Genomic DNA, 22787 nt, shown 5'->3' on the forward strand with positions numbered 1-22787 from the left:
GTCAGTAGAAAATATAGTGAATTTTTGTGAAGGCTTGACCTCTAGTGTGTCAGAATCGTTCAAAAAGTTTATAACTCCTGAAATAATGAAGATTATCATGGACTAAACAAACCAAAAAGCTCATAATGAGAACTTAAAACTTAAACCGTAGAAGAAATGTACACCTTCATTGGTATTTTGATACTCATGGGCACAAATAATGACACTAGACTGCCGCTTGAGGACTTATGGAGGAAAGTAACGGGAATGAATATCTTCATAGCTACAATGAGTTGCATTCAATGTGGAGAACTTCTGTCCCTGATTAGATTTGATGATAAAGAAACAAGAACCGAAAGACGAAAGCAGGATAAGTTTTGCCCCCTTTGTGAAGTTTTCGACAAAATTGATGAAATGTTTGTGAAATACTACATACCATATGCAGATGTAACGATCGATGAAATGCTCTCCCTATTTCGAGGAAGATGTCCCTGAAGGTCTTTATGAAAGACAAGCCCGGGAGGTATGGCATATTGATGAGGATGGTATCAGATACTCACACCCGGTATGTTCTAAAAATGGAGGTGTGCGCAGGGATGGATGAACGACCTGCCGAGGAACGGAGTGCAAAGGCAGTTGTTAGACACCTAGTGAATCTGCTGGCAGGAAGTGGAAGAAATATAACTACAGATAGTTATTATACATCCATAGACCTAGTCGAGGAGCTTTACAATGATGAGAAGTTAACTTTAGTGGGAACATTGAAGAGTAACAGAAAGCACATATCAGAACAGCTAAAGAAGACACAGGGTCGAGACCTACATATATTCCTCTAAGTTCTTATTCACAGATCCGAAAACAGGCAATGCACCAGTTACCTTGGTTTCATACATCTCAAAACTGAAGCAGGGTGCACCCATCTGCAGGAGGTCGCTCATGTCGGCACCAATGATGTGTGTTGCTATGGATCGGAGGAAATCCTCTCTGGCTTCCGGCGGCTATCTGATTTGGTGAAGACTGCCAGTCTCGCTAGAGGGATGAAAGCAGAGCTCACCATCTGCAGCATCGTCGACAGGACTGACTGCGGACCTTTGGTACAGAGCCGAGTGGAGGGTCTGAATCAGAGGCTGAGACGGTTCTGCGACCATGTGGGCTGCAGATTCTTCGACTTGCGCCATAGGGTGGTGGGGTTTCGGGTTCCGCTGGATAGGTCAGGAGTCCACTACACGCAACAAGCGGCTACACGGGTAGCAGGGGTTGTGTGGCGTGGGCTGGGCGGTTTTTTAGGTCAGATGGCCTTGGGCAAGTACAGAAAGGGCAACAGCCTCAACGGGTGCGGGGCAAAGTCAGGACATGCGGGGACCAAGCAGCAATTGGTATTGTAATAGTAAACTGTCGAAGCTGCGTTGGTAAAGTACCGGAACTTCAAGCGCTGATAGAAAGCACCGAAGCTGAAATCGTTATAGGTACAGAAAGCTGGCTGAAGCCAGAGATAAATTCTGCCGAAATTTTTACAAAGGTACAAACGGTGTTTAGAAAGGATAGATTGCATGCAACCGGTGGTGGAGTGTTCGTCGCTGTTAGTAGTAGTTTATCCTGTAGTGAAGTAGAAGTGGATAGTTCCTGTGAATTATTATGGGTGGAGGTTACACTCAACAACCGAGCTAGGTTAATAATTGGCTCCTTTTACCGACCTCCCGACTCAGCAGCATTAGTGGCAGAACAACTGAGAGAAAATTTGGAATACATTTCACATAAATTTTCTCAGCATGTTATAGTCTCAGGTGGAGATTTCCATGTACCAGATACAGACTGGGACACTCAGATGTTTAGGACGGGTGATAGGGACAGAGCATCGAGTGACATTATACTGAGCGCACTATCCGAAAATTACCTCAAGCAATTAAACAGAGAACCAACTCGTGGAGATAACATCTTGGACCTACTGATAACAAACAGACCCGAACTTTTCGACTCTGTATGTGCAGAACAGGGAATCAGTGATCATAAGGCCATTGCAGCATCCCTGAATATGGAAATTAATAGGAATATAAAAAAAGGGAGGAAGGTTTATCTGTTTAGCAAGAGTAATAGAAGGCAGATTTCCGACTACCTAACAGATCAAAACGAAAATTTCTGTTCCGACACTGACAATGTTGAGTGTTTATGGAAAAAGTGCAAGGCAATCGTAAAATGCGTTTTAGACAGGTACGTGCCGAGTAAAACTGTGAGGGACGGGAAAAACCCACCATGGTACAACAACAAAGTTAGGAAACTACTGCGAAAGCAAAGAGAGCTTCACTCAAAGTTTAAACGCAGCCAAAACCTCTCAGACAAACAGAAGCTAAACGATGTCAAAGTTAGCGTAAGGAGGGCTATGCGTGAAGCGTTTAGTGAATTCGAAAGTAAAATTCTATGTACTGACTTGACAGAAAATCCTAGGAAGTTCTGGTCTTATGTTAAATCAGTAAGTGGATCGAAACAGCATATCCAGACACTCCGGGATGATGAAGGCATTGAAACAGAGGATGACATGCGTAAAGCTGAAATACTAAACACCTTTTTCCAAAGCTGTTTCACAGAGGAAGACCGCACTGCAGTTCCTTCTCTAAATCCTCGCACAAACGGAAAAATGGCTGACATCGAAATAAGTGTCCAAGGAATAGAAAAGCAACTGGAATCACTCAACAGAGGAAAGTCCACTAGACCTGACGGGATACCAATTCGATTCTACACAGAGTACGCAAAAGAACTTGCCCCCCTTCTAACAGCCGTGTACCGCAAGTCTCTAGAGGAATGGAAGGTTCCAAATGATTGGAAAAGAGCACAGGTAGTCCCAGTCTTCAAGAAGGGTCGTCGAGCAGATGCGCAAAACTATAGACCTATATCTCTGACGTCGATCTGTTGTAGAGTTTTAGAACATGTTTTCTGCTCGAGTATCATGTCGTTTTTGGAAACCCAGAATCTACTATGTAGGAATCAACATGGATTCCGGAAACAGCGATCTTGTGAGACCCAACTCGCTTTATTTGTTCATGAGACCCAGAAAATATTAGATACAGGCTCCCAGGTAGATGCTATTTTCCTTGACTTCCGGAAGGCGTTCGATACAGTTCCGCACTGTCGCCTGATAAACAAAGTAAGAGCCTACGGAATATCAGACCAGCTGTGTGGCTGGATTGAAGAGTTTTTAGCAAACAGAACACAGCATATTGTCATCAATGGAGAGACGTCTACAGACGTTAAAGTAACCTCTGGCGTGCCACAGGGGAGTGTTATGGGACCATTGCTTTTCACAATATATATAAATGACCTAGTAGATAGTGTCGGAAGTTCCATGCGGCTTTTCGCGGATGATGCTGTAGTATACAGGGAAGTTGCAGCATTAGAAAATTGTAGCGAAATGCAGGAAGATCTGCAGCGGATAGGCACTTGGTGCAGGGAGTGGCAACTGACCCTTAACATGGACAAATGTAATGTATTGCGAACACATAGAAAGAAGAATCCTTTATTGTATGATTATATGATAGTGGAACAAACACTGGTAGCAGTTACTTCTGTAAAATATCTGGGAGTATGCGTGCGGAACGATTTGAAGTGGAATGATCATATAAAATTAATTGTTGGTAAGGCGGGTACCAGGTTGAGATTCATTGGGAGAGTCCTTAGAAAATGTAGTCCATCAACAAAGGAGGTGGCTTACAAAACACTCGTTCGACCTATACTTGAGTATTGCGCATCAGTGTGGGATCCATACTATATCGGGTTGACGGAGGAGATAGAGAAGATCCAAAGAAGAGCGGCGCGTTTCGTCACAGGGTTATTTGGTAACCGTGATAGCGTTACGGAGATGTTTAACAAACTCAAGTGGCAGACTCTGCAAGAGAGGCGCTCTGCATCGCGGTGTAGCTTGCTCGCCAGGTTTCGAGAGGGTACGTTTCTGGATGAGGTATCGAATATATTGCTTCCCCCTACTTATACCTCTCGAGGAGATCACGAATGTAAAATTAGAGAGATACGAGGGCGCATGGAGGCTTTCAGACAGTCGTTCTTCCCGCGAACCATACGCGACTGGAACAGGAAAGGGAGGTAATGACAGTGGCACGTAAAGTGCCCTCCGCCACACACCGTTGGGTGGCTTGCGGAGTATAAATGTAGATGTAGATGTAGAAGCCTACTAAGACTCTCCCACTTCTTTCCACACAACACAATGATAACAAGGTGGATAAGTCAACAGAGAAAAAAAAGACAAACATCAATGTCTACTATAATGAAACCATAGGGGGCATAAGCGACATTGATCAAATGATGCGACATCATACAGTAAAATGAGGGACGAGAAGGTGGCTGTTATCTCTATTTTTCACCTTGATAAATATTGCTTGTCTGAATGCTGGAACAATTTTTATGATAAACAACCCAAACCGGAATAAAAAGCAGCATAATAGAAGGCTGTATCTGCTAGAATTAGGTCAACAGCTTGTTTGGGGCAGCTGTGGAAGAGATAGCAAAGAATATCATGGGTTTACAAAAGCCTATCATCTCTGCAATGGAAAGTGTTCTACGGAAAACGCTGCCCAGCATTACTGCAGCTGTGCAATCTGTTGAATTTTATTCAAGAGGAGGATGTCACATCTGTTTGAAGAGTAAAAACTATAAAAAGGAAAAAGACAAGATGACAAAAGCGTCTATAGTTTGTTGCAGGTGTTCCAAGTATGTGTGTTCCATTCATTCTGCAAAAACAATCATATGCAAAGGTTGTGGAATTGAAAGTGAAAGTGAGTAGGAAGGAAAAACTCAGTTGTAATTTATGACTTTGATTTTCTGTTTTCTTATTTGTGGTTTGCTATTGTACATTCTTTTATGATTTCTTAATATAAGCCTGATGTATATGAAAGTGTTAGTTTCATGATAAAAATGGAATAATTTTTTTCATATTCATTACTTTATTTATTCTGTATGTGTTATAATATTCCTGATAACTGTGGAAAGTGTTTTGCAACCTAGTAAAGAAATTCCTAATTCATTAAATAATGAAAACAAAACAAACAAACAAACAAACCCGACATTCATGTGACAGAGCCGAATGTAGTGGTGCTAGGGTTAATGTGTTAATTTGGTTCACCTGTAGAAAATACAAAATTCAGCAAGTAATACTTTTCTCACCACTTAACATTTACGAAGACCTTCAACTTCTATGACTTCTTGCATCATGCAGAGAAGGTAGTGCAAATCTATGTCCAAAAGACCACAGAGCTCACTTCTACTTAATGCTTTATTTTGAATTTTATTATAGTACAGGTAGGGGATGTGGTTGCTGTGTGCAGACACAGGAGGATTTAGCCACAGTTCGTGAATAACTGAAAATGCTATTGGCTACAGTCTGCCACCTGCAAAACTGCTGCTTCGGGCTGTAGCTGCAATGGAGAAACTGGCACATTGCATGGGGCACCTTAAATGTCGCTTGTTTCTCCCATGAGCTTTGCTGCTGATGCTCCTTCCAGCATACCTGATATGTGCATGGAAGATTGTAACCTGTTTGTGTCATTCGAGTTAAGGGTCACTGTGGGGGATGGCCATCTGAATTTGCCATTCACCCTACGAGTGGTCAAATGGCTTCTCCTTCAGCAGAGTCCAAGCAGGCACAAGGGGCAGGGGTTATCAGTTATTGACAGCTCCAGTGTGAGGTGCTTTATGGAGCTGCTTGGGGAAACATGACTCAAGACTAGAAAAAACTCTTAATGTGCACTTGGTATGTTCATCTGAGATGTGGAAGAGGTCTTACCTGCGGCTATTGTGGGTGCAAGGTGCAGTCATTTGCAAATTGTGGGTCATGTTGGCACCATTGACTCCTGTCACTTGGGTTCTGAGACTATCCCCAGTTCCTGCAGGCATCTAGTGGAAATGGTAAAGACTGTCGCCCCTACTCGCAGGTTGCAGAGCATACAATATGCAGTATTGTACCTAGAGTTGATTGAGATCTGTAGGTTCAACAAGTGGCTCAATTGATGTTGCAATGTTCTTAGCTCCAGATATAGAACCTACATTACAAGATGAAGGGTTGCAGGATTCCCTTAGATGATCAGGATGCACTATACCAAAGAATCGGTTACTCAGGTAGCAGAGTAGAGAGTGGACATGGAGTACACTTGGTTCTTTATTCTATTTTTTAATTATTTATTTATTTTTTTAATGCTAAGCAATTATTTGGGATTTTTTGATGAATTCTTGCTGACCAAAAACCTCAGAGCGAAATTAAATTGTGTGCAAAGTAAAGACAACTCGAATATCAAGATTTACACACACACACACACACACACACACACACACACACACACACATATATATATATATATATATATATATATATATATATATAATAGAGGGAAACATTCCACGTGGGAAAAATATATTTAAAAAGAAAGATGATGAGACTTACCAAACAAAAGCGCTGGCAGGTCGATAGACACACAAACAAACACAAACATACACACAAAATCTAGCTTTCGCAACCAACGGTTGCCTCGTCAGGAAAGAGGGAAGGAGAAGGAAAGACAAAAGGATATGGGTTTTAAGGGAGAGGGTAAGGAGTCATTCCAATCCCGGGAGCGGAAAGACTTACCTTAGGGGGAAAAAAGGACAGGTATACACTCGCACACACACACATATCCATCCACACATACAAGACACAAGCAGACATTTGTAAAGGCAAAGAGTTTGAGCAGAGATGTCAGTCGGGACGGAAGTACAGAGGCAAAGATGATGTTGAAAGACAGGTGAGGTATGAGCGGCGGCAGATTGAAATTAGGAATTAGCGGAGATTGAGGCCTGGCGGATAGCGAGAAGAGAGGATATGCTGAAGGGCAAGTTCCCATCTCCGGAGTTCTGACAGGTTGGTGTTAGTGGGAAGTATCCAGATAACCCGGACGGTGTAACACTGTGCCAAGATGTGCTGGCCGTGCACCAAGGCATGTTTAGCCACAGGGTGTTCCTCATTACCAACAAACACTGTCTGCCTGTGTCCATTCATGCGAATGGACAGTTTGTTGCTGGTCATTCCCACATAGAACGCTTCACAGTGTAGGCAGGTCAGTTGGTAAATCACGTGGGTGCTTTCACACGTGGCTCTGCCTTTGATCGTGTACACCTTCTGGGTTACAGGACTGGAATAGGTGGTGGTGGGAGGGTGCATGGGACAGGTTTTACACCGGGGACGGTTACAGGGGTAGGAGCCAGAGGGTAGGGAAGGTGGTTTGGGGATTTCATAGGGATGAACTAAGAGGTTACGAAGGTTGGGTGGACGGCGGAAAGACACTCTTGGTGGAGTGGGGAGGATTTCATGAAGGATGGATCTCATTTCAGGGCAGGATTTGAGGAAGTCGTATCCCTGCTGGAGAGCCACATTCAGAATCTGATCCAGTCCCGGAAAGTATCCTGTCACAAGTGGGGCACTTTTGGGGTTCTTCTGTGGAGGGTTCCGGGTTTGAGGAGATGAGGAAGCAAATAACCATAACCAGAGCCGCTTCCTCATCTCCTCTCCTCATCTCCTCTCTTCTCGCTATCCGCCAGGCCTCAATCTCCGCTAATTCCTAATTTCAATCTGCCGCTGCTCATACCTCACCTGTCTTTCAACATCATCTTTGCCTCTGTACTTCCGTCCCGACTGACATCTCTGCTCAAACTCTTTGCCTTTACAAATGTCTGCTTGTGTCTTGTATGTGTGGATGGATATGTGTGTGTGTGCGAGTGTATACCTGTCCTTTTTTCCCCCTAAGGTAAGTCTTTCCGCTCCCGGGATTGGAATGACTCCTTACCCTCTCCCTTAAAACCCATATCCTTTTGTCTTTCCTTCTCCTTCCCTCTTTCCTGACGAGGCAACCGTTGGTTGCGAAAGCTAGATTTTGTGTGTATGTTTGTGTTTGTTTGTGTGTCTATCGACCTGCCAGCGCTTTTGTTTGGTAAGTCTCATCATCTTTCTTTTTAAATATATATATATATATATTCACATTCATATACACACATACTCACATTCACATGTGTACTACTCAAGCACCCATGCCAATGTCTTCTCAGGACGCTGGTGGTGCCACTGTGGTCAGTAGCAATCTTGGCTGGGGTGGAGTGTAGTGGTGCAGAATAGGCTTGAGCAGGTAGGGTAGCAGGGTGGAATTGGGAGAGGATGCTGCTGTGCTGCCTTTAGAAGTATACAATGATATGGCAGAGACAAGATGGTGAGTTGCTAGGTTCAGTTTTGGGAGTGCTGTGCTGGGAAGTGGTTGGGGGGGGGGGGGGGGGGGGGGCAGGGAGAAGCAGAGAGAGGGGAAGGAGGAAGTAGGTAAGCTGAGTGGGGGAACAGATGGTGGGAGTGTGATCAGCAAGGCAGGGAAGGGGCTACTATAGGCAGATGGGGAACAGGAAGTAGCAAAGGTTGAGGCCCGGGGGTTACAGGAATGAATTATGCTTAGCAGGGAGAGCCCCCAAGTTGTCAACAGGCAAATGTTAGCAGAAATTTGTGTGTTTATAAAGAGAACAATGTGCAAAGCACACAACAACTTGCTTCTTCATACATTAATGAAATGTCTAGACTACTGTGGTCCTATGTAAAAGCACTAAGCAAGCCGAAGGCTTTTTTTCAGACTCTGTAGTTTTAAATTTCGAGTTTAAAAAATCATTCATACGGGATGATCTTATGGACATACTATTGTTTGACCCTCACGCAAACTCTCATGTGGAGAACATTAGAAACCTGCATCCCTGTCATGTTGTTGTTGTTGTGATCTTCAGTCCTGAGACTGGTTTGATGCAGCTCTCCATGCTAATCTATCCTGTGCAAGCTCCTTCATCTCCCAGTACCTACTGCAACCTACATCCTCCTGAATCTGCTTAGTGTATTCATCTCTTGGTCTCCCTCTACGATTTTTACCCTCCATGCTGCCCTCCAATGCTAAATTTGTGATCCCTTGATGCCTCCCTGTCATTCAAAAGCATTGAATTGAGAACAAATAAGTTGCCAGGTCCAAATGGAATCCTGAATTGGTTTTTTAGAGAGCACTCTTTGACACTGTGTCATTATGTAGCTCACATTTATTGTGGATCTCTCGCCAAGCCCCAAGTGACAGGAGAGGGGAAACAGGTGACTCCCATGTAGAATGAGGGTAAAAAACAGATGGACAGAAGTTACAAATCAACATCCATAATGTCAGTTTATATTGTATTGTATAGAACTGGGGACTTAGAAACAACGGAGAGGCTTCTTTCCCGCTGTAGCCCTCAGTGATTCACAACCCCACAGCAGGCTACAGCAGCCCACTCAACCCACCGCCGCCCCACACCGAACTCAGGGTTATTGTGCAGTTCGGCCTCCAGTGGACATCCCCGGGAACATCTCACACCAAACAAGTGTAACACCAATGTTTGCATGGTAGAATAATTATGGTGTACGCATATGTGGAGAAAGTGTTTTCCCAGCAATCGCCGACATAGTGTAACTGAGGTGGAATAAGGGGAACCAGCCCGCATTTGCCGAGGCAGATGGAAAACTGCGTTAAATTCCGTCCACAGACTGGCTGGCACATCGGACATCGACACTAATCCGCCGGGTGGATTTGTGCCGGGGACCGGCATGACTTTCTGCCCTGAAAGCAGTGCATTAGACTGCACAGCTAACTGGGTGGGCTAATGTCAGTTTAGTGCAGAATTCTTGAGCATACACTGGGTTCACATATAATAAATTTCTTTGAGAGAGAAATGCTTCTATCCGCAAATCAGCATGGATTTAGGGAGTGTCACTGTGTGATCCTTGGCTTGCCCTTTTGTTGCATGGTACCTGAGAACCATGGTTGAAAGGCAGCAAGCAGATTCCATAATCATAGATTTTAGGAAAGTGTTCGACACAGTGCTGCACTACAGGTTGTTAACAAAGGTCCGAACATACAGAATAATTATTCAGATGTGTGAGTGGCTCAAAGACACTGTAAGTAATGGAACCTGTAGTACATTACCTAGATGGTGTTTGTTCGTGAGAGACAAAGGTATCATCAGGATGCACCAGGGAAATTTGGTTGGACTGCTCTTGTTTTATATGCATAAATGTTCTGAAGGGTAGGGTGAGCAGCAATCTGTCACTGTTTGTTGCGGATGCTGTAATGTACCGGAAAGTGTCATCGTTGAGTAATTGTAAGAGGACACAATATGACATGGATAGAATTACTATTTGTTGTGGTGAATGTTAGCTTGCTCGAAATGTGGAGAAATGTAAGTTAATAGTGATGAGTAAGAGAAACAATCCAATGTCCGAATACAGTGGTAGAGGTGCGCTACTTGACACAGTCATGTTAGTTAAATACCCAGGCATAATGTTGCGAAGTGACATATAGTAGAACAGGCATTTGAGTTTGGTTGTAGGGAAGGTGAGTTGTCACCGTAGGTTTGCTGGGAGAGCTTTAGGAAAGTGTGGCTCATCTTTAAAGGTCATAGCATATAGAAAACCTGTGTTGCCCATTCTTGAATACTGCTTAGATGTTCAGGATCTCCAGCAGGTTTATATTAAAGGAAGACACTGAAGCAGTTACAGAGAAATGCTGCTATATCTGTTACTGATAGGTTTGATCAACAAGCAAGCATTACAAAAATACTCTATGAGATCAAATGGAAATCCTTAAAGCGGAGATGACATTCTTTTTGCAAAGTACTGTTGAAAAGTTTAAAGAACTGGCATTTGTGACAGACTGCAGAATGCTCCTACTGCCACCAACACACATCTTGCTTAATGACCATGAAGACAAGATAAGAGAAATCCGGGCTCATACAGACGCATATCGACAATTGTTTTCTGTGAGTGGAACAGGAAAGAGAATGATCAGCAACGGTATGAGGTACCCTCTGCCCTGCATCATATTTTAGCTTGTGGACTATGTATGTCGACATGTGATGTGGGTAATACTGCACTCATTTTTGCTATCTCCTCCTGACTTGACATTTTGGAGGTCATTTGTGGTGTCAAATCAGGCTAGTTTTCACACATTGTCTGTTTCTTCTCCATGTATGTTTTCAATGAGACTGAGGGAAGAAACAGGTTAGTTAATAGAAGTAATCTCCGTCTCTTCTTCATACATGCTTACGCCACAACTGGTGTGTATATTGGAGAGTAGTCCTCCTAGAAACAGCTATAGAATCACATAAGCTTTCTCAGTATTTTAACTGATGATATTCTTGTCAGATGTGCAGCCCTGTCATAGTCATATCAACACAATATTTCAGCAGGTCAACAGGTCACCATCTTCAGATGAGAGCGCTGTTCACTAGATCTTCTGGGAACTGATTCCTATCATAACAATGCCTCTTTTATATGTCACAGAAAAAAGCAACAGTGTGTGCATCTAAACCATTGCTGCTGACCTGTAACACAAAGTGAACCTGCAGTGCCCCATTAGTGAAAGCTGGCAGGACTGTGAATATGCAGAACATGCAAGTCAACACATTCTGCTGAACAAAGATGCTTGTTTTTTTTTTTTAATTTTTTAATTGTTTATTTTTTTAAATCTGACACACACATGAAGCAGAGTGTATGTCTGGCATCTCCTCATAAACTCCTGGATCGATACTGACTAAATTTGGCACAGAAATAGCAGGCCTCTTGAGTATCTGCACTGTGGGGGTTATAACCTCCTAGCTCTAATATGGGCAGAAATGTGTGTTTTTTTTCAGCCCATGGCTTGTGTTGTGGGAGTAGTCTTGGCCTGCTTTATTGAACTGTATTGCAGGGGCTACACATGCTGATGAGCATGGCTGGTCCAGATTGAGATGTATAGAGGAGGAGATGGACAGAGTGACGGGAGGGGAAAATGGACAGAGTGAGGGGAGGAAGGGGAAATGTATAAGGCAGGTGGAAGGTGTAGAGGGGTGACAGGCAGGTGGAAAAGCAAGAGGGGCAGATGGAGATGGAAAGAGAGAGGGAGAGGAGGATACAGTCAGAAAGAGCAAGGAGGAAGATATGGTCAGAGAGAGAGAGAGAGAGAGAGAGAGGGGTGGGGGAAGGGGGTTAGGTGGAGGAAATGGACAAAGAGAGGGAGAAGAGGAGGTGAAGAAACAAAGAGAGTTGTGAGGAAGACATAGACAGTTCGAGGTAAGAGGATAAGGAGCACAGGTGTAGGGAGGAAGAGGTGAACACAGAGAAGGGGGGGAGGAGGAGGAGAAGATGTGTTATGTGTTCAATATATGTGTCAAACATATATGTAGGTGAGGCCGTGTCAGACAAAACGGGATTCCACATTTTGCTTAAAGGATAGCTCGTCTCTATTTATGTTATCATCTGCCAGTTTGATTTCGTTCGATTACTTCAGGGGACAGTTCCAGGAGTGGATGCAGGAGCAGCTGCCTGTGTTTCATCAGAATGACGGATGATCACTGAATAAAATAAATTGTATGAATTTTCTCATAATTTTGCAAACTGCATTTGTTACTGGAAAGTGTCAAATGCATGTATATCCACACAGGTACATTAATTAGAACATCCAATGCAAAATTAAAATATTATGCAAGGACAGTGCAGGATGTCATTATTCTTATGCTTCTTGTGGAAATATTTTCTGATCTGATGAAGTCTTGATTTACATATGCAAGGACATGTGTTGAATTGCATTCTGATTAACTGCATTCTCATACCATGCACAAGGTTTAATATTTTTGTTTGATGTACAGATTCTCATTTTGTGAATAATGTTTTACTGAAAACATTGAGAATTAAAACTACTTTCATGGTTTTCTTCAATAACTTCAGGTAAATGCTTGAATGATCCTTTTGAGAAGGACAATGGCTGACCCCTTCCTCAGTCCAATTGCAGTACGATCTTGTGTTCTGTCTCTGATATCCCTGTCAGTGGTACATTAATTCCAATTTTCCTTTCTTTTTTGAAAGATAACTTCCATTGGTATTCACAGTGTCTTTAGTTACATGATTGCTAGCCTTAGAAACTTTATGGAAATTATGTAATACATAGAGTGCGGACTAGATACCTGTGCAGACTTGAGATCTGGGCAAAGACGTAAGGTGGAGTCACAATTTGGGCAGCAAAGCTAAAATGTAAGGGCACATATCACATCTGTGCAGATAAATTGTATATAGTCCAGGAATTACTTCAAATCCGGCATATGACATGAATGTAAAGTACAATAATCAAGGTGAGAAAGTAGCAGCGTATAATACTTTAATAGAGAAAATAAGAGCAGTTGACTCTGCAACAAGCAAGGAAATTATTTTAAAAAATTGTGGACTGTCTACCACACGGTGGTAAGCAAATTAATGAAATTTATTTGATCGGCACTATGGCTGTGAAGTGCCCACCCGGTTGACCGTGCGGTCTAATGCACAGCTTTCCGGGCGGGAAGGAGTGCCTGGTCCCCGGCACGAATCTGCCCGGCGGACTTGCGTCGAGGTCCGATGAGCCGGCCAGTCTGTGGATGGTTTTTAGGCAGTTTTCCATCTGCCACGGCGGATGCGGGCTGGTTCCCCTTATTCTGCCTCAGCTACACTATGTCGGCGAATGCTGTGCAAACAAGGTCTCCACATTCGCGTACACCACCATTACTCTCCCACACAAACATAGGGGTTACACTCGTCTGGTGTGAGACATTCCTGGGAGGGGGGGGGGGGGGGGGGAGCACCGGAGCCCGAACCGCACAGTAACCGTGGGTTCGGTGTGGGGCGGCGGAGGGGTGAAGTGGACTGCGGTAGTCGTCGTGGGGTTGTGGACCACTGCGGCGGGGCGGAGCCTTTCCGTCGTTTCTAGGCCCCTGGTTAACATACAATACAATATGTACAATGGCTATGAAAGCTTGTCAGCCATTTGTGCTGCTGTGCTTTCTGGGTGATCATGAAATATGCAGACACATCAGGAATATCAGTTACTAGATGCTCATATGAGAAATGATATATTTCCACTTTTTGAAGGTGACTATTTCAGGAAAGCTACAGTTTTTAATTCTCTAGGCACAAAAAGTCTGCTTTCGTCCTCACAACAGGTTGATACGTCTCATCCTGAGGTCTGTGTCACTTGCCCTTCTTTTCTAATCTTTTCTAATGCTCCAGTATTTGTGCTGTCATGAACTAAAATTTCTTTCTTGAGTATTATGGTATAAAAAAGAACAACATGACCAGTTTGAGAACCAGATGATTATAGATTCAGACTGAACGTTATTGGAGGAGATAGCTCAAACCCGGATTGTAGCCTTCCACAGACACTGCTTTTACTGACATTTGTTTTTGGGAGGCAATTTACTCAAGGGTTCTCACCTGCCTATGTAGCAACTAAATAATTAGTCATTCACCATTTGAATTTCAAATATTAATGTTTTATGACATATGTTGGTTAGCACATGGCTGGTTTAAATCCTATTTAAGAAACAGAATGCGAAAAGTTACACTGTGATGTCATCTGCATGGGCAGTCTGCGTTGTCTGATCATGCACCCACTGCTAGCCTAGGTCTGTGTTAATGTCTACCATTTTATTTGAATTGGGAGGCAGAATTAATCCTTTTTACAAGTCGTACAATTATTGATGTCAAGTTGGGCAAAGAAGCATCAACTAAGAAAATAGTGAATGAGAATTATGTTAAAGTAATCATCTGGTTTTCTTCAAATGACTTACTTTTAAAATGCAGCTCATCCTGTTTCTCAGAAATGCCCTATATCCTTTCAGTGTAATGTAGCAGTAAAAAATAATAAACAGGGTAGACATTTCTAAGCTCGTAGGTGGACATACTGATGTAAAATGGAAAAACCATATAGTAGACCCGCTGATACATTTAAGCTCAGCTACGTTTGCCATAAGAATACAACTTTTAGACACAGAAATCAGTAAGTTAACATATTTTGCATATTTTACTCAGCAATATGCAATGGAATAATATTCTGAGGTAACTCGTCACTTTCCATAACATATTGCATGAGGGAAAATAATGAAAATTGCGTGTTGATTTCAGACTCTTACATCTTGCAAAGATCTATTTATGTAGTTGGGAATATTAACCATGGCCTCACAGATCATTTATTCCCTAATGAATTTTCTTGTCAATAATGCAATGCAGTTTGAGAGTAATATGTATATTCACAACTACCGTAATAATAAGAAAAAACAATCTGCACTTCCCTCAAGTAAATTTAAATTTGAAATTTGGCATGGAAAGGAGTGAAATACACAGCTGTATAACTCTTTTAAAAGTTTTCCTCAGAAATAGTATTTGACAGACTGCATAATTTATCCAAATTAAAGTTGTTTCTCCTTCTACACTATAAAGGAAACACTGAATAAAACTAGTCAGCTACAATACTGTAAATGGCTAATTACAGTCTTACACATCATAACATTTATTCTGAATATCATCTGTGAATCTGTCTATCTATCTATCTATCTATCTATCTATCTATCCATGTCCATGACCCAGCCCAAAACCCAATTTTCCAAACTCCACAGACTCTCTTATGTGTAGTGTGCTGAAATGAGATTGCCGTGCGACTCCTCAACTCCGTAACTACAATATGTCCCACAAAGGGATTTACACTGTTTGAACTTTAATAATTCAAACAAAAATAACAAAAACTATGAATTTTTAAGTTATGTAGGTAGTCACAACATTACTGATGATGACACTGTTTCACTGTTGTTCAAAATGTCCTCCATGGGCTGCAATACAGCATCTCCATCGCTGCAGAACAGATCAATACACATGTTACGATTACCTTTGGAATGGATTCACAATCAGTCACAACTGCCTCACTCATGTCATCCAGCATAGACAGTGTCCTTCAGACTTCCCCACAGAAAGAAGTAATGGCATTAAATTGTGAGATGTGAGTGGAAACTCAACACTTCCTCATTGGCCTGTCAAACTCTTTAACAAATGTTTCATCCAGGAATTGCCACATGTCATGATGGCAATGTGATGATGTTCTGTCTTCTTCTTCTTCTTCTTTTCCGTGATCAGAACCAGTGGACCACATGTTTCTACACGTTTCCTCCTCCATTGTATTCTGTCCGTTGCTGCTACCCACTATCCGTCCATATCTATTGATGCTTGGTTTAAATCTTCATGGAGGCCATCCAATGCTTCTTGGGTCTCCCTGGGCACTGGTTTCTGTCTTCCCTTCAAAAAAGAATGGCCTTACAAGTCCTCTGACAGGTATACCACACCACACTGATAACACAGGTAGATTAACAGCTCATTCTTCCATAACGTGTCGATTATTTCTTGCCCAGAACATGCCTATATGACAATTGATGGTTCCATTGTATTTAAAAGTAGCCTCTTCAGACCAAACAATAATATCGGTTAGCTGTTCATTATTTGAAATCCACTGACAAAATTTGAGGCACATATCCGGACTATCTTTATTCATCACGTAAAGCAACTTGGGAATGTAGGGTTTCCAATTTACTTGCTCTAAAATGCAGTGAACACTTGCTTTGCTTACACCTGCTTTACACACAGCTTGCTGTTTGTACTTCTTTAGCGACTTTGTGAAAGCGTATACTAGAGCATCCATCCCTCCTTCATTCGCTGCTGATTTTTTCCTGCGACACCACCCCTTATTCATATCACGCAGTTCCTTCTGCCTCACATTTGTTGCATAACTTCATTATTGTTACACTTGATGGCTGTGTATGTCATACTCTGCTCACCATTGTCTCTGCACTTCTTCCATGTTTTCATCGTTTCAGGAACACTTTAAAATCCACTTCCTTTGGTCCAAGGCCAAGTGTCCAGCTTTCCTGTTATTTACATTTAGTTACTGGCAACTGAATAGAAACAAAAGCAATGTCTGTACACCTTAGTTCTGAGAGTACCATATAATCGCAATTGGATCGTGTTATCAATATTACGCTGTCAGTTATTATAGTTGAAACACTGTAAACCCTTTGAGGGACACCCTGTATATAATGAGTGATTACCTTTACTCCTTCCACTAGTGTAATTAAAATGTCACTTATTGGAGTCATGATATACCGGGGACACAATTTTTCATGCTATTCACTGCCTTCCAGTGCCCAGTTTTACTCTGGTACTAAGAGCTATAGGTCTACACCATATTCTGCACGGTTTTGGTGTCTGTTTAAAGCAGTGGGTGACAGGTACTTTACTGCAATTCTCTGTGCTTTATTAACAGTCAGAATGCATGGTTACGTAGTTTGTAAAGGCATTTGTGTAGACATGCTATCTGGTAATACACAAGTCACTGTTGTAATTATAATAAGTTTAAGAAAAATGCCCATTGCTATAGCCACTGTTTATTTTGCATGTCTCATAATATTGCAGTCAAGAAATAGCTATCAGTGGCATGTGGTTTCTCGACAAATGGAACTGGTCTCTGTAAGGGTAAATGTAGTAACTATTTTTGCGAGCTGAATGATAACAAGTGTCTTCTGTGAGTAGTTTCATTACAGTGTTGAAAGGGTCTTTGATGGAAATGCAACTCAGCTCAGTACAGCCGACAGATACACAAAACAGAACAGGAAATTTACATTCCTAGCTTTCGGAACTTTGTTCCTTCATCAGGGAGGAGAGAGGGGGGGGGGGGGGGGGGGGGGGAAGGGAGGAAGGGAAACTAGATTCAGTTACTCACAACCCAGGTTATGAAGCAACAGGGAAAGGTAAACAGGGATGGTAGTAAGGATGGAGGCATGGTCGTCAGACCCCTATCTCCTCCCTGATGAAGGAACAAAGTTCCGAAAGCTAGGAATGTAAATTTCCTGTTCTGTTTTGTGTATCTGTCGGCTGTATTGAGCTGAGGTTAAGTACTGGCCAGTCCCTCTATCTCTTTGTTAGTATTTGTTTCACATCTTTATATGAGATTTTCCATTAATCATTTATTATCATGCTTTATCAGTCTAATTCGTAGTGACAGACATCGATAAACCAAACTAGATAGTCTGCAAACACAAGAAGCAATCAAACCAATTAGTTCATAGGCAGCCTCTGAAGTAAAGATGAAGAAATTGAGTGACATTTTGCTTGTTTGCAGGTAACCAAGTCTATAACAAAATAAAAAGTAAAACCATTAGTTGTCATTTATTCTATTTATTGGGTGGAAGAGGTGATATTGAAACTTGTGGATGATGCATATTTTTTATTACATAGACTTTGCGGTTACATGTCTACAACTTTCTCTAGATGCAGAGTTGCAAGAACACAGATTAATTAACATATGATTTTGTCTGTACAAATACTTACAGTTACTGTTTGATATGGGCTGTGTTCCAGCTATATTTCAGCAGTATATGCTGTAACTCCAACACAAAATTCTGGCATGCATCAAGGTCATAGACATCGTCAATGTAACATGCGTAACCCAACAGCAGCACATAGATAATTTGTGCATTTTGGTTTGAGCAATTCAAGAAATCAGTGTAAGAAGAGCAGATTTTTAAAAAAAGAATTAGAGTACTATGATTGTGTTCAACTGATGACCACATCAAGATTATGAAGCCTTCCAACGATACACATCTGCAATTGTTCTTGGAAAAAGTTATCTGTTACACTAAGTTTATTACAAGGTTACCAATTAATGCAAAATCATTCAACTAACTATGGAGGGAAGAGATTCCTTTTAAGTTGTTATCAGCTTGCAAACAAGTATATTTTGCACTTCAGAAGCAAAGCAGTTATCCTGCCCACCAACATGTGGTGGTATAATGTTTTAATGTTCTTAGAAACATGAATATGTGATGTTAGTATTGAAATTTTTTGTTAAAGTTTTTGAGGAATTTACTAAAATCGAGAGAAAAAGCAGTGAATAACATTACTGTGCTTGCTGCATGTAATGGTCGAACATGGCATGGAGGACCACATGGTACTGCTTACAATGCAAATCTCAGTTTTGTTATATTCATAGATACTTTAGCATTATATCAATGTAGTCATCTTTCCAAGAGTTTTCGAGTGTCATTAAAAACTAAATCATTCCATAAACGAAACCAGACATGTTTAAGTATCAAAGTTGTTACAAGAGAAAAAATAGCACTGACACAATTTTAGAGGATGTCTGAGTAGTAATTGTGGAGGTAATGGAAACCATCACTAATATTTTATATTCAGAATAAATGTTACAAATAATGTTTATCATAGGTGATTTTTTTCTTTTTTCCTCAGAGTGCAAAATCAGTGAATGAAGATATTCCTTATAAATATCTTACCGGGCAGACTGCATCTCTTGACAAGAGAAAATTGCGTCCAGTTAGAGGCAGTCAACTTTTTAAAAAATACAAATATGGAAAGATTAACAAATATACGGAAGTCCAGAGAAAAGTTCCGAGAAGGAAACGCCCAAATGTGGCCACTAATGACGTTAATACAGTGGGTGAGAAATCACTGCAGCAATTTCAAGGTATTTTTTTTTATTTATTGACAAAACTGTGCCCTAAACCACTTGGTAATTTCAAGCAGAATATATGTTTCACTTCTTCATTTATAGAAATAGTGGATCATCTTTGGTCATTCATTGAGTGATTGTAACTAGAGCATGCAGTTTTAATATCTTTGCAAGAAATCGTGTTGTACACAACCTCTCACATGAAAAATAAGTTGTACAGTTATAGTAGCTTGCAGAATTGAGCAGATTTTACATGATTTCAGCTGTGTATAAGTGCTGTCTTGCAAGTTTTTACAAAAACAATGAAAAAAATTTTTTTTGGTGCATACCATTTGATTTTTCTTATAATTTTCTGTTTTATAGTGTGTACACTTTTGCATATGTTCAAACCATTTCTGGAAACATTTTTTCCACACTGATGTTGTACTTGTAAAATTATGGTTTTGGATAGATTTAACAGCTTCTTGAGGTGACGAAAACTGCTGGCTGTGCATTTTATGTTTGACTTGAGGGAGTAAAAAGAGCTTGTTAAGCAATAAATCCAGTGAATAGAGGCAAGGAGACATTGTATTAATGTTTTTCTCTGTCAAATGATAAACTATTTGATTTGTTGTGTGACAGCTGATGTTAGAATGAAAAATGAGGTGACATTTATGGTAGTTTTCCTCGATATCGCCAATGACTTGTGGCAAATAAATTATTGTATACCACTCAGAATTAACTGTTCTTTGATCCTCCAACACTGGTTGTGTCATATTCAACATAACTGATTATTCAGTTATTAATTTACTAAAATCGAGAGACAAAGCAGTGAATAACATTACTGTGCTTGCTGCATGCAATGGCGGAACATGGCATGGAGGTCCACTTGGAAGTCTTCACTAATGAACTATTTTAAATACTTTCATATCCAAGATTCACCTCCTGTTACAACATTGTGTATGGGTTTTTGCATTTTTTTCAGTTGAATTTTTTGAGTGTTTCCATACACCAATCAAACTGAGCCTGTTTCTGAGCTCTGATTGAATTGTCTGGAACATATCTTTTTCACAGCTAAATTTTCAAATGTGTAGCAGTCTTTGAAAGACCTAAGGAAACCTCTGTATCACAGTAAGTCACATGCCAATCTCTTCAGTTGTGTTGCACACAGCATTGATGTTTTTTTGGAACAGTGAGCTACGTTGGCTGAATTTAACAAAACTTATCACTAACAGAAGTGCAACCTGTGGGAAATTCTGCAAATCTGCTGTAAACAGTCTCTTCTGAAGGTGGACATTGAGAAATAAGTCATTAGTCAACCTGTGTTAACACAGTGAGAACATATACCTAAATTATACAACATCCATTAGACTTCTTGGGTTCTATGGTACAAGGAGCCAGGATAGGAGATGCCATGTCATTAATCTCAACAATCCTAGAGAAAATTTAAAAGCTGTTTAAAGTGAAAAAATGAATATATATGAATAGAGCAAACGTGAACCACCTTTGTTTTGCTGAAGACATTCTACAGTTTGCATCAAGTGTGGATAAACTATAACAACAAATGAGAAAATAGGGAAATGTAATATTGCAAATTATAAAGTTGACTTGAAAATCAATTACAATAAGACTAAAATAGTAAATAAACAGCGGAATGGAAAAAAGTAAGAATTAACAATGAAGCAATAGAACACATTTTATATTTAGGCTAGACAAAGTCTAGGTGGACAAGGAAAAAGATAAACAGAAGAGCAAAAATGACCTGGAGTGCTTTTGGTAACCTAAGCAGGTTAATCTAGACTAATCTTCAGATGTATCTGAAACAGAAAATTTATGATCAGTGCAAGGGATGTTCACTGGTCAGCAGTGAGATGTGTATTGAGAATTACTAGGTGCGGCAGGAAAACAAACGAATTAAAGAACAGGCAGAAGTGGATGTCATAACCATGCACTTAATGGAAATGAAATGGGTGTGGTTGGGGCATGTAACCAGTTGAGTAGATGAAACAAAGCAGTCCTTTTCTACATTCCATGTGATAAGAAAAGTCCAAGATGAGAAGATAGCACTGGAAGACATGCTATGGTGAAATGGATGCATATAGCTAAATAAAATGGGTGGAAAAGTGTAGAGTGAGCCTTCATCCTGCAATAGATGTCAAAAGGCTGATGATTAGGACTGGAATCACTATCGAGTTCTCTAACTTGTTGCCACCTTGACTCCAGTTTAGTTGCAGATACTACCATTGTTGACGAGTGTAACCATAACACTCTCTACTAAGGAGAGGAAGGGTGTACCACTTCCAATAAGAGCATGCTAAGTAAGACACTAGCATTCAGACCAATCCTTGGGTTCTTGACTATTTTAATTTAAGTTATACACAGCATGACTCATTCACAGTATTACTTTTATCTTACCAGACTCTTCACATCCATTAATACAATCTTCTTTGTAGCTTGCTGATATAAACATTACTTTCATTAAGTGATTCAAACTGTACCCTGTATTTTATACCCAGATGCATGAATTTACAAGATGATAAATAAACTTTTCTTTCATATTGCAGAAAATCATTTCAGCATAGGTACTTCCCATACAGTGGCAACAGTCTATCTGCCAAGAGTGCAGTATTCCTGAAATAGCATAATTTGTCAACTGTACATATGCTTCCAAGCAAGTATATCATGGGTGAATAACTGTAGTGGAAACTTTATATCTCAGTGCTCCATTAATGTCCTCACACTGATGATTCCAAAAGGGTTTGGATGGCAAAGAGTATTCTTCTTGAAATCATTTGATCCTCTTTCATTCTCATCAAATGGCCTTTCTATTGAAGTCTTCTGGAATTTATTATGCATGTGATTGTTGCTTGTTGTGGTAGCAAGTGGATTTTTGTTTTGTGTCTTCTGTTCGACCTTTTTGGTTCATTATCATAGTATGGAGCAGAGACTTTCCTGTAAACTTTGATTTCCACTAGGTGTAACTGGTGTTATCCATTTTAGTTAAACTCCATGTTTTTGCTTCGTATTCTAGAACTGGTCTGATGATTGCATGTATGTAGCTTCATTTTAATTTTCCTTATCAGTAGTTTAGAGCCTAGAAGTTTTTTGTGGAGTAGTAGACTCTATTAGGAAGTTTCATCCTCATTTTCACTTCTACTTGCCTCTGATTTCATTTATCTAACTTTGCACCCAGAAATTTGAACTGTTCATTGTATTTGAATTTATGTTTCTCAATTATTAGATACAATTGGTCATCTTGTTCATCTCTGTATCTTTGAAGTATCATGTATTTTATTTCATCATATAATTTTAGGCTAAGTATGGATGCATCTTCTATGAGATCCAGAAATAACTGTCTAATTTCTGTTAAACTTTTTCCATTCAGCACTATATCATCTGCATACACTAAAACCTTAACTTTATTTCTTTGGAGTATCTCAACAGGTAATAGTTTGAGTTTTCATG

The 22787-nt window shown here is 40.7% G+C and overlaps 1 protein-coding gene across 16 annotated transcripts in view; it reads left to right on the top strand.

Moving 5' to 3' along the window:
• LOC126165466 (uncharacterized) overlaps positions 1 to 22787 on the top strand; it is a 229270-nt gene that overhangs the window by 10464 nt on the left and 196019 nt on the right. For all 16 annotated transcript variants that reach the window (XM_049920319.1, XM_049920321.1, XM_049920326.1 and 13 more), the window contains exon 2: positions 19124 to 19358. In XM_049920319.1, the coding sequence (XP_049776276.1) occupies positions 19124 to 19358 (235 nt within the window). The remainder of the gene's footprint in view (positions 1 to 19123; positions 19359 to 22787) is intronic.

This window comes from Schistocerca cancellata, chromosome 1 (assembly GCF_023864275.1).
Source record: "Schistocerca cancellata isolate TAMUIC-IGC-003103 chromosome 1, iqSchCanc2.1, whole genome shotgun sequence".
In the NCBI taxonomy this organism is placed as follows: domain Eukaryota; kingdom Metazoa; phylum Arthropoda; class Insecta; order Orthoptera; family Acrididae; genus Schistocerca; species Schistocerca cancellata.